Raw genomic sequence first — 11,412 nt, 5'->3', positions numbered from 1 at the left:
ATCTAGACACGCGCCAGTCCGGTTTCGGGACCGGTCACAGCACTGAGACGGCTTTGGTCGCGTTGGTGGATGATCTCTGGAGGGCGAAAGATGGGGGTTGCTCCTCCATCCTAGTCCTATTAGACCTCTCAGCGGCTTTCGATACCATCGACCATGGTATCTTACTGCATTGGCTGGAGGGGATGGGGGTGAGGGGCACCGTATTGTGGTGGTTCTCCTCCTTCCTCTTCGGTCGGACGCAATGTGTGTTGACAGGGGAGCAGAGGTCGACCCTGAGACCGCTCACGTGTGGAGTGCCGCAGGGGTCGGTCCTCTCACCTCTCCTGTTCAACACATACATGAAACCGCTGGGTGAGATCATTCGAGGATTCGGGATTGAGTGTCATCTGTATGCAGATGACACTCAGCTATACATCTCTACCCCGAACCACCCCAATGAAGCCGTCGAGGTGATGTCCCGGTGTCTGGAAGCCGTCCGGGTCTGGATGGGCAACAACAGACTCAAGCTCAACCCTTCCAAGACGGAGTGGCTGTGGCTACCGGCGCCCCGCTTTAGCCAGTGTGTTCCATCCCTGGCCATCGGGGGGGAACAATTGCCCCCGGTGGATAGGGCACGCAATTTGGGCGTCCTCCTAGACTCCCGGCTGACACTGGATGATCATGTGACAGCCGTGGCTGGGAGGGCGTTCCACCAGGTTCGCCTGGTGCACCAATTGCGCCCCCTACTAGAGCGGGACGCCCTTCGCACAGTCACTCAGGCCCTGGTGACTTCCTGTCTTGATTACTGCAATGCTCTCTACATGGGGCTCCCCTTGAGATGCACCCGAAGGCTCCAGTTGGTTCAGAATGCAGCCGCGCGGACAATTATGGGGAGTACTAGGTACTCCCATGTAACACCACTTCTGCGCGAGCTGCACTGGCTGCCTGTGGCTTTTCGAGTGCGTTTCAAGGTGTTGATTGTCATCTTTAAAGCGCTTCATGGCTCGGGACCTAGTTATCTGCGGGATCGCATTCTACCCCATACATCCCTACGACCAATCCGCTCACACAGGGAGGGACTCCTCCGGGTACCTTCCGCTAGGCAATGTGGGTGGGCGGTGCCCAGGAGTAGGGCCTTCTCTGTGATGGGCCCAACCCTCTGGAACGAACTCCCCCCTGATATTAGAACTACTGTCGATCTCCGCTCCTTCCGTAAGAAACTCAAGACCCACCTGTTCTGACTAGCCGGCCTGGCCCAATTGTAATCACAAGTACAACCTATTACTGACCTTCCTGGATGGCTTTTAAATTGTAAATTTTGGGGTTTTAAATTGTAAATTTTGGGGTTTTAAGTTGGTTTTAGATTGTTTTTAACTATAAATTAGTTTGGGTACTATACAGACTGTATGTTTACGCTGTTTGACTAGAGTTTTCATGTTCTGCCTTGTTGTTTTTATATATGTACTGTTTGTACACCGCCCCGAGTCCCTGCGGGGAGAGAGGGCGGTATATAAATTTAATAAACTCAAACTCAACTTGCACCATTCCAAGCTGCTAAAAACGAAGGGGGCGCCCAAAACACCCTTGTCCCTGTCCAAAGTATATCCTCCCATTTCATATGAGCTCACACCGGCCGTGTCTGACCTCCCTTTCTTCTTTCCAGAGTCCTGCCTGGTGTCAGGTGACCCCCACTATTACACTTTTGACAAGCAGACGCACCACTTCATGGGCAACTGCACCTACACTCTCTCCCAACTGTGTGACCGGAACAACTCTCTGCTCCCCTACTTCAATGTGGAAGCAAGCAACGAGCACCGAGGGGGCCACACCCACGTCTCCTATGTGGAAAGTGTGGCTGTTGACGTCCTTGGCATCCGGGTCACCCTGGGAAAGGGAGGAAGGGTCGCGGTAGGTGGAGCTGCTGCTGCTGGAGGAGGGACTGGCTTTGTGGTTGGGGTACAAAAGAGCACCGTTGCTCCTGAGCCCCCAAAACTGATGCCTGAACCTCTTTCTAGGTCAATGGGGAGCCAGTCGTCGTCCCCTCCACCCCAGTACGGGGCGTGGAGATCTTGCCCAGCGGCTTTTACACGATGGTTTCTACGGATTTTGGTTTGAGAGTCAAGTTTGACGGAGACCACCAGGTGGAAGTGTCCCTCCTCAGCACGTACAAGGGGGAGGTCTGCGGCCTGTGCGGAAACTACAACGGGGATCCTACTGACGATTTCCTCAACCCCCATGGGGAAGCAGAGCCTGACTCCACCAGCTTGGGCAACAGCTGGCAGGTGGCCAACCTCACCAGGTTTGTACCTTCTGTCCCTGAATGGCAGCTTTTGGGCAGGATGGAGACCGTAGGGCATTAAACCGCACTGTTTCTTTTGCTACAGCTGTTCCTCTGGATCCGATCCCGTCTGCACGGAGGATGAGAAAGACGCAGCCGAAAGCAGCGATTTCTGCGGACGCCTGACAGACACCAATGGGCCATTCAGACCTTGCCATAGCCTCTTGGATCCTACGGGGCATTTTGAAAGCTGCCTTTATGATCAGTGCGCGCTGCACTTGGACCCAGGCTCCCTCTGCAGGAGCTTGCAGTCCTACGCAGACGCCTGCCGGTCCCTGGGAGTTGCCATCGGCCCTTGGCGGAATGCCACCTTCTGCCGTACGTTTTCCGGCAGCCAAGCCTGTGATCGGCCATGAGCCTCGGGAAAGATCTGTGGGAACGGGGAGGTCTGGGAATGAACGGAAGGAGGGAGGGTGTTTTCTCTGTCTCTCCCATGGAGAGAGGCACAGATGTCGCCACGTTCTCTCTCTTGGAGACACACCGAATGTAACTCCAGCCTCCCCCGGAAGGCAAATAGCCTCAATCTCTGGCTGGGATCCTGAGAGCAGGGAGCGCAATCTAGGAAGAAACCGCCCCCGGGGAGGGACTCACACTCAAGTCCATTGTGGGATGCAGTGTGTCATTTAGAAACCAAACTCCAGCACTGGACTCATGGAGATCTTCTTGCCTCCCACAGCTCCTCAATGCCCACTCAACAGCCACTATGAGCCGTGCGCCAACGCCTGTCCATCCACCTGCAAGAACCCAAATGCTCCGGCCACATGCAACCTGCCGTGCACGGAAGCCTGCGTGTGCGACTCCGGGTTCTTCCTCTACAATGGCACCTGTGTGCCAAGCCATCAGTGTGGGTGCTGGCACCAGGGGAAGCACTACCCAGCGGGCTCCAGCTTTTGGACCGACGACACCTGTTCCACCAGATGCAGCTGCCCCAGTCGAGGGGGCCAGCTCACCTGCTCTCCTGATTCCTGCCCCAACCATTATTACTGCGGAGTCCAAAACGGTGTCCCCAACTGCTACCCACATACATACGGGGTCTGCCGCGTCCACAACGACCCTCATTACAACACCTTTGACAAACAGACGCACCACTTCATGGGCACCTGCACCTACACCCTGGCCAAGGTCTGCGCCAATGAGACGGGGCTGCCCTACTTTAACGTGGAGGCCAAGAACGAACACCGTGGGAATCCCTCCGTCTCTTACGTCCAGCGGGTCCTGGTGGAGGTTTATGGGCACCGGATTGAGATCCTCAAAGGACACAAGAATCAAGTGCTGGTAACCCAAAGCAGTTTCTCACGGCCTACTTCTGCTTTGCAATGGAAGGAAGCTACATTCCTTCCCCATTCTCTGCTGAACGCTTCTAGATTGGAAGGAGGGGTGGGGAAATCTGATTTTCTAACCTCTGGTTGAATATCAGTTTGACCAAGGACAAGTGTGAACAAAATAGTAACAGCCCCTCCTTTGATTGGTGGCAGGCTGCGATTTCCTACGGATGGGTTAATTTCTTAGGATGCGTCTTCTCCCTCTGCTGGAAATATCCTCAGAGTCCCTGTTTCTGTGGGGGGACCTAGTCCTGATCACCTCCAGAGGGTTCCTCCCTTGGGAAATACCATCTCAATTTGTCTCTGGCTCCTTCTAGGTGGACAAAGTGCTGACCAGGCTTTCTGTGCGCAAGCTGAACAACGCCCTGAGGGTGGACATCGACGGTCGCTACGTGACCCTGGAAACGGATTTCGGGCTGATTGTCTCTTACGACACAGATCACTCGGTGGAGATCAGGGTCCCCACCACCTTCTTCAACAAGACCTGCGGCATGTGTGGGAACTTCAACAACCGCTGGCAGGATGACAGCATGATGCCCAACGGAGAGCAAGCCCAGAACTCCAATCAGCTGGGGAACAGCTGGCAGGTGCCCAACGCAGAGTACGACCCCCCCGGTTGTAAAGCCCTTCCACCACCACCACCTTGTCCCCCAGAGCTAAAGGATCTCTATGAGACCGAGGCCTATTGCGGACAGCTGACCAGTAGCCAGGGTCCTTTGGCAGCTTGCCATTCTGCAATCAACCCCAACAGCTTCTTCCAGAGTTGCGTCTTTGACCTGTGTGAACTGCACGGGTCCCAGCAGGCCTTGTGTGGGGCTTTGGAGGCATACGCTGATGCCTGCCAAAGAGCTGGCGTGCAGCTTCCCGACTGGAGGAATGCCACTTCCTGCAGTGAGTATTCACTTACAATACCCTAAAACTGCCCACCTTGAGTGTGGCCTTGGGCAGCGTCCCTCACTTTCTGGGTGGTTCCTGCTTTGTTTTGTAGGGATCCCTTGCCATCATCACAGCCATTACAATGTCTGCGCCACTTCCTGTCCCGCCACGTGTTCAAATCCACTGGCTCCGTGGAACTGCACCAAGCCTTGCGTGGAGGATTGCGAATGCGACGAAGGCTTTGTCCTAAGCGGAGCTCAATGCGTGCCGCAGGAGGATTGCGGCTGTGTAGATGGAGATCAATATTATGAGGTTTGTTCCCCAGCAATGTCATCTGCGGCCCCGACAGAACCTGCAGCGACTTTCACAACAGGGCAGGGTCCTCATCTTTTCCTTGGGCTTTTCTCCAACAGAAAGGAGAGACGTTCTGGCAGCCAGGTTGCGTCGGCCGATGTCGCTGTGAAGAACACGGCCACTTGTCCTGCTTCCCAGACAATTGTCAAAAAGACCAAGTCTGCAAAGTACAGAACGGCATCCTGAAGTGCCACATTCCAGACAAGGCCACCTGTCACATCTACGGAGACCCTCACTATGTCACCTTCGATGGGCGACTCTATCATTTCCAGGGTGGGTGCAATTACACCGCAGTGCAAATCTGCAGCAACTCCTCCAAGCGCTTCTCCATCACCACTCGCAACGAACATCGCTCCAGCCCGCACTGGACGGCTCTCAACTCAGTGGCCATCTCGCTGAGAAACATCCACCTGGATCTGAAGAAGAACAAAGAGGTCTACGTGAGTATGGCACCCTGGAGAATTGTCTAAAGGAAGGGATGGATGGATGAAATCCTGGGGTTCCCCTTCACATTTAGCCGTCCTCCCAGAAAAGCCACCCAGGAATAGATGCAGCACTGTGGTGCCAGGTTGCTAACTTTGTGAGGAGGGGGCTAATTGAGTGAAACCAGACATGGGGCAGGTGGTGGCCCGGTAAGCCCAGGAATCCAGTGGAATTGCCATCCCTAGACTGACCTTTTCCCTTCCTGCAGCTGAATGGGGCCAAAGTCGACCTTCCTCTGAAGCTACAGTCAGACATTCTGGTGGAGGAACAGCTTCCGTACGTGGTGGTTGACAGTCCCCTTGGCTTTCGGGTGAAGTTTGATGGGGACCAGCAGCTGCTTATCCAAGTGGACGAGAGATACAGGGGACACCTCTGTGGGCTGTGTGGCACGTACTCGGGCAGCCAGCTGGATGATTTCCAACAGCCAGATGGGCTGCTGGTGACCGACGCCAACACATTTGGCAACAGCTGGAGAGTGGAAGATGACGGCTGGAGGCAAGTGACTGTGAACCACAGGGTGTTTTCATCACCTTTTCCATGTCGGGGCCTAGGATATGGATTGTGAAGTCGGAATCGGTCAGCCGGTTGAACCCACTGTGCAGTAGCCTGTACAGCGATAAGAAAGCCAACCATTAGAGGAAGAGAACCCCAAAGATTTAGTGTTTAAAGGGGACACAGTTGTTCCTCATTCAATTCTTCACCACTTGCACCCTCCTCGTGCCAGAAGGAGCAGGCAAACTGAGCCACAGTGTTTCACGTATGTTGCTCTTTGGGCATCCAAACAAACGGTGTTTTAATGTTGACTTTTCTCTCTCTCTCTCTCTCTCTCTCTCTCTCTAGCTGCTCAGGACCACCCATAGATCCACCCCACTGCGACCCTGTGCAAGAGGCAGATTTCGAAGGTCTATGCAGAGTGATTCTGTCCTCAAGTGGGCCTTTCAGCCCCTGCCATGGCAGCCTGCCTCCTCAGCCGTACTTTGAAAGCTGCGTGTATGACCAGTGTGCCACTGGGGGAGACGAAGGGCAGTTGTGCAGGAGCCTGGAGGCCTATGCCGCTGCATGCCAACTGAATGGGGCCAACCTCGGGGACTGGGAAAAGGACACCGCCTGTGGTGAGTAGAGCTGTCGGGCGACTTGGGGATCTTCCAGCTTGCCTGAAGGTGCCAACAGGGCAAGTGATCAGATCTCAATGGGAACACCTGTGCCTCGTTCCCCTTCTCTCCAGCCTGCAGCCCCACTGGCCCAGTGAGCCCTTGGGTGACATTTTCCTTTTCTCCCGTGTTCCGCTTGGAACAAAGCAGGGCCAGCAATTGCTCCTTCGTGGTGTCTTCCTTGACATTTCCCCAGCTTTTGACGAAGTTGAATGTTGTGTGGAACTGTCAGACAGGAAAGGTTGGGTTTCTTCCACTCCTTAGAAGCAGCATTTGTCCTTCTACCTCCTTGCAATGAATTGTGCAGGACGATCACAGATCAGGGATTCTGTGCTCCTGACTGCGCGCACAGAATGGAAATGCAAAAGCTTGGCTTTACCTTCCCATTTCCTGTACCGTGAGTTTGTTTTTCAGTGTGTGTGTGAAAGACAACTCACAAGAAATAAAAAATGAATAATCACTTTTTTGATAATTACCATCCCAGGAGGTTCCACTGTCCGTCTGAACCCTCCCACCTCATGTGAATCTCTTGCAAACCAGAGCAGGTCCATTCTCCAATTGTCCCTCGAATCTTTCACGCAAAGGTGTTCCTGCAGTGCCCTCCCCCCTGCCCCCTTGGGCTCAGCTTCATCATCCGTTGAGGATTTCAAGCTGTGGAGTGTGTCATGTTTCCCCATCCAAGCACCCTCCCTTGGCTGAAGTGGAGGATGACAACAGGAGGGCTGATCATAACTTGAACTTTTTCTTTTGTTCCCCAGAACCGACACCTAAACCCACGGAGCCCACCACTCCAGGTAACCCTGCCCCTCAAATTTATTTTAATGGCAATGCTTGAAGGCCGTTCCTGAAACCAGCCAGATTCCCAGTGATGGGCGTAATAGGTGGAGATTGGAGGCCAACAGGATATCCTCTGGCCCTTCTTGTTCCATTGCTAAGAACATCTAGTATTCCCTTCTCCTAAGGGATGAATGACAACAGGAGAGTCGATCATAACTTGAACTGTTTCTTTTCTTTACCAGAACCGACATCTACATCCACGGAGCCCAGCACTCCAGGTAACCCTGCCCCTCAAATCGATTATAATGACGCTTGAAGGCCGTTCCTGAAACCTGCCAGATTCCCAGTGATGGGCGTAATAGGTGGAGATTGGAGGCCAATATGATGTCCTCTGGCCCTTCTTGTTCAATAGCTAAGAACATCTAGTATTCCCTTCCCCTAAGGGATGAATGACAACAGGAGAGTTTGTCATAAATTGAAATCTTTCTTTTCTTTACCAGAACCAACATCTACATCCACGGAGCCCAGCACTCCAGGTAACCCTGCCCCTCAAATTTATTTTAATGGCAACGCTTGAAGGACGTTCCTGAAACCAGCCAGATTCCCAGTGATGGGAGTAATAGGTGGAGATTGGAGGCCAACAGGATGTCCTCTGGACCTTCTTGTTCCATTGCTAAGAACATCTAATTCCCTTCTCCGAAGGGATGAATGACCATCGGAGGGTTGGTCCTAACTTATACCCAATACCTCATGCAGTATTTCAGGCTGATTCTGATGACTGACAGCAGTTTGGCAGTTCAATTCTCACCAGTTCAAGGTTGACTTTGATCCTTCCAGGGTTGGTAAAACGAGGACCCAAATTCCTTGGGCAAGAGGTGGTAAACTGCTTAGAGAGAACTGTAAAGCACTAGGAAGCAGTACATATGTCTAAGTGCTATTAGGAGGGTTGATCCTAAGCCTGTCTTCTTTTCTTTGTCCTCCAGAACTGACACCTACAACCGCCGAGCCCACCACTCCAGGTAATCCTGCCCCTTAAATGGCAACGCTTGAAGGCCGTTCCTGAAACCAGCCAGATTCCCAGTGATGGGCGTAATAGGTGGAGATTGGAGGCCAATAGGATATCCTCTGGCCCTTCTTGTTCCATAGCTAAGAACACCTATTCCCCTTCACATAAGGGATGAATGACAACAGGAGGGTTGAGCTTAACTTCGCTTCTTCTCTTTCTCCAACAGAACCAGAACCAACGCCTTCCCCCACACAGCCAACTGTCCCAGGTAACACTGACTCTCAAACTTTCCTTGCCTGCAATGCTTCAGGGAGAGCCGTGGCTCCATCTACTGCAGATTCCCAGGAGGAAAAGGGAGGGCAGGATGTAGTATGTAACACATGCCTGATGTGTCTACTCCTACGGGTGTCCTTTGAAATTGGACTTGCCACATATCTTGAAAGTCGTGTGATTCTTTAAGAGGACAATGTTCCCAGGAGATCCTCCTTTTTTCATGGAGCTTAGGGGTGGATAAGGTGTTTCTCAACCCATGTTGCTGTTTGGGAAGAGTACACCTTCTTGCTCTGTGAAGGGATGAGTGACAGTTGGAATGGTGATCCTAACTTAGCTCCTTTTCTTTGCCTACCTGAGCCAACACCTTCTCCCATAGACCCAACTGTCTCAGGTGATGCAGGCCCTCTTGAGGAGATCAGGCGAGAAGCCCCATGTTCTTTTCTGCCTGGCGTCTGTCTCTTTGGCTTCTCTGTGGGTTGGCACTTGCCAATCACCTTGGAGGCCAAGTGGCTTCTTGGGGAAGACAATGTCCCCAGGAGGCCTCTTTTTTGCAGTTGTGGGGCAAATGGGTAGAGGTTAGGGGTGATGAGGTGTTCTTCATTCCATATTGCTCCTTTGCTATGATCCCACCCTCCCTGTGCTAAGGAGATGAATGACAACAGGAGGGTTGATCCTAACCTGGTCCCATTTCTTTCCTTGTCGGCTGTGGATTGAGAGTCCATGGAGCTCTGTTCCTGATCACCTTCTCCCACCTGCACTGGAGTATTTTCTCTTTGTGGAAATATTGCTGGTGGAGAGTCAGAGAGTTCTGGCCAATGGGGGCTGAACATTGCACAGAGCTGCCCAAAGCAGCCACCTCATTTTGCCAGCTGGATTTCCCATCACCCTCCATCTGTAGCACTCCCTGCATCACCGGCTGCCTCCTGTTCCCCCCACTCCTCCTTTGATGTTGATTCGCAGCCCTTTCTGGATCTCCAGACCTTCCTGCCAACAACACACCCTGCTCTCCTTTCTCTTGTGTTCCTAGGTCCCTTAGTCCCTTGCGGTTTCTCCTGCACTTTTGAGAAGGATTTCTGTTCCTGGAACCAATCGTCCACCGACAACATTGACTGGAGACGACACAAAGGCCCTACACCCTCACCAGATACAGGACCCTTGTATGACCACACTACTGGAGGTGAGGCCGGGACCCTGGTCTTTTCCTTCTTTGGTGGCATCTTACAGCTGTAAAGAGCCATTGATCTGAAGGAATCGAAGACCTCCTCAGTGTAGGAATCCCAACTATTGAATCTCCAAGAGAAGAACAATTATTTAATTCATTTGAACTCTTAGGTAGCACCCAACTCAGTCTATAGGACTGTGTGTGGTACAGAAGAAGAAAACAAGGGCCAAACAACCCCCCCCCCAAAAGGGGACCCTAGTCAAGAAACGCAAATCTTTCTCTTTAAAACAAAGTCAAAATTACAAAATGGCATTTTCTGTCACTCATCAATGGAGAGTTCTGATCGTGGTGTGTTAAAGGCCTGATAGATGAATGTTATTGAGCCCCTGCTTGGACACGTACACCAGTTTTCTTCCTGGCTTCCAATTTAGGGATTGAAATATGCAGAACTGAATATTTAGCTGTTGCCGCCTCTCTGCTCCCAGATTGTTTCCCTGCTGCTGCACTCCCATCTGGGCCACCTTCCAGGAAGGAGTCCTCCTTGTGGGATGGAGATGTAGGACCCACAGGCCATGGAGTAGAGTCTTGCGGGAGAGAGGTTGCAGCACTTGCGAGGGTTGACGGAAGGATAGGGTGTGTCCTTGGAAGTTCAAGGCTTCAGACCAGGAGAGCTACTCTGGATCCTTATCTCCAAGGAACCCCAGGCAGCTTGGACTGCACGGAACTGTCACTCCACATCTCTGAGGATCCATGTTGCTTTGACCTCTGTCTCTTTCTTTAGGGGGCTACTTCATTTACCTGGCGGGAAGCGATGCCCACCCTGGGGATGTGGCGCATTTGGTCAGCCCCACGTGTAACCTTCAGGGGCCCATGTGCTTCAGCTTCTGGTATCATATGTATGGCGTAGCCCACAAGATGGCGCTGCACTTCTATGTCATCTTGGATGATGCGCCACCTTTCCTGGTCTGGTCGGAAACTGGAAGCAAGGGCAACCGTTGGAAGACAGCAGAGTTCAGCATAGCTCACCGAGGCAGGGTGAAGGTAAGGACGAGAGTGGCAGCTTCACAACCAAACATCTGGCTGATATCATGGCATTTGTCCCTACTCGAGACATACTGGAGACTTCCTGTTCCTAGATACTGCTGGAGGGAGTGCGGGGAGAGGACTTCCGCAGCGACGTGGCCGTGGATGACATCTCTGTACAGGACGGTTATTGCATGTGTAAGATTTCGCCCTTTATTTCTTTCCCAGAGGTGGGACTTGGCACTGAAGGGGGATAACATCATAGAAACATTTCTGGGCATCTTCCATGATTTGGGCTTTTCCCTGGTGTGAATAAGGAGGGACCCAAATCCCTAGGAACCCACCCCAAGGGTTTAAATCTGACCTTGGTTAGCATAAAGGTGGCTTCAGAGGGTGCATCACGTGATAGAGATGCTTCCTTCTTCTCCTCTGCGAAGGAGTATCTGGTCACAAGCTCAAGTGGGGTTCAAGATGGGTCAGGGAGATTCGGTGATGTTTGAATGATCCTTCACATTTCTCAATCTTAGAGGAACAACACAAGTGTCATTTCCTTTTACAGCGTGGACAACATCCCCTCCTGGACCTACAACCACACTGACACCCCCCACTCCTTCCCAGGGTAAGTGCCTTTCAGACTGAAGCAGATCATTTGCTCGCTTCCCCTCTTC

The 11,412-nt window shown here is 52.5% G+C and overlaps 1 protein-coding gene across 1 annotated transcript; it reads left to right on the top strand.

Moving 5' to 3' along the window:
- Nucleotides 1-2,968: 2,968 nt before the first annotated feature.
- Nucleotides 2,969-4,345, top strand: LOC309393785 (zonadhesin-like; the record flags this gene model as incomplete). Its single annotated transcript, XM_081956281.1, has 3 exons — nucleotides 2,969-3,592; nucleotides 3,957-4,284; nucleotides 4,335-4,345. 3 exons carry the CDS (start codon nucleotides 2,969-2,971, stop codon nucleotides 4,343-4,345), a joined length of 963 nt encoding a protein of 320 aa, XP_081812407.1.
- Nucleotides 4,346-11,412: the final 7,067 nt, after the last annotated feature.

The sequence above is a fragment of the Natrix helvetica genome, assembly GCF_964273705.1.
Source record: "Natrix helvetica genome assembly, chromosome: 5".
Classification (NCBI taxonomy): Eukaryota; Metazoa; Chordata; class Lepidosauria; order Squamata; family Natricidae; genus Natrix; species Natrix helvetica.
Note: the sequence above shows the minus strand (reverse complement) of the source record. Positions and strands in the feature narration are given on the sequence as shown.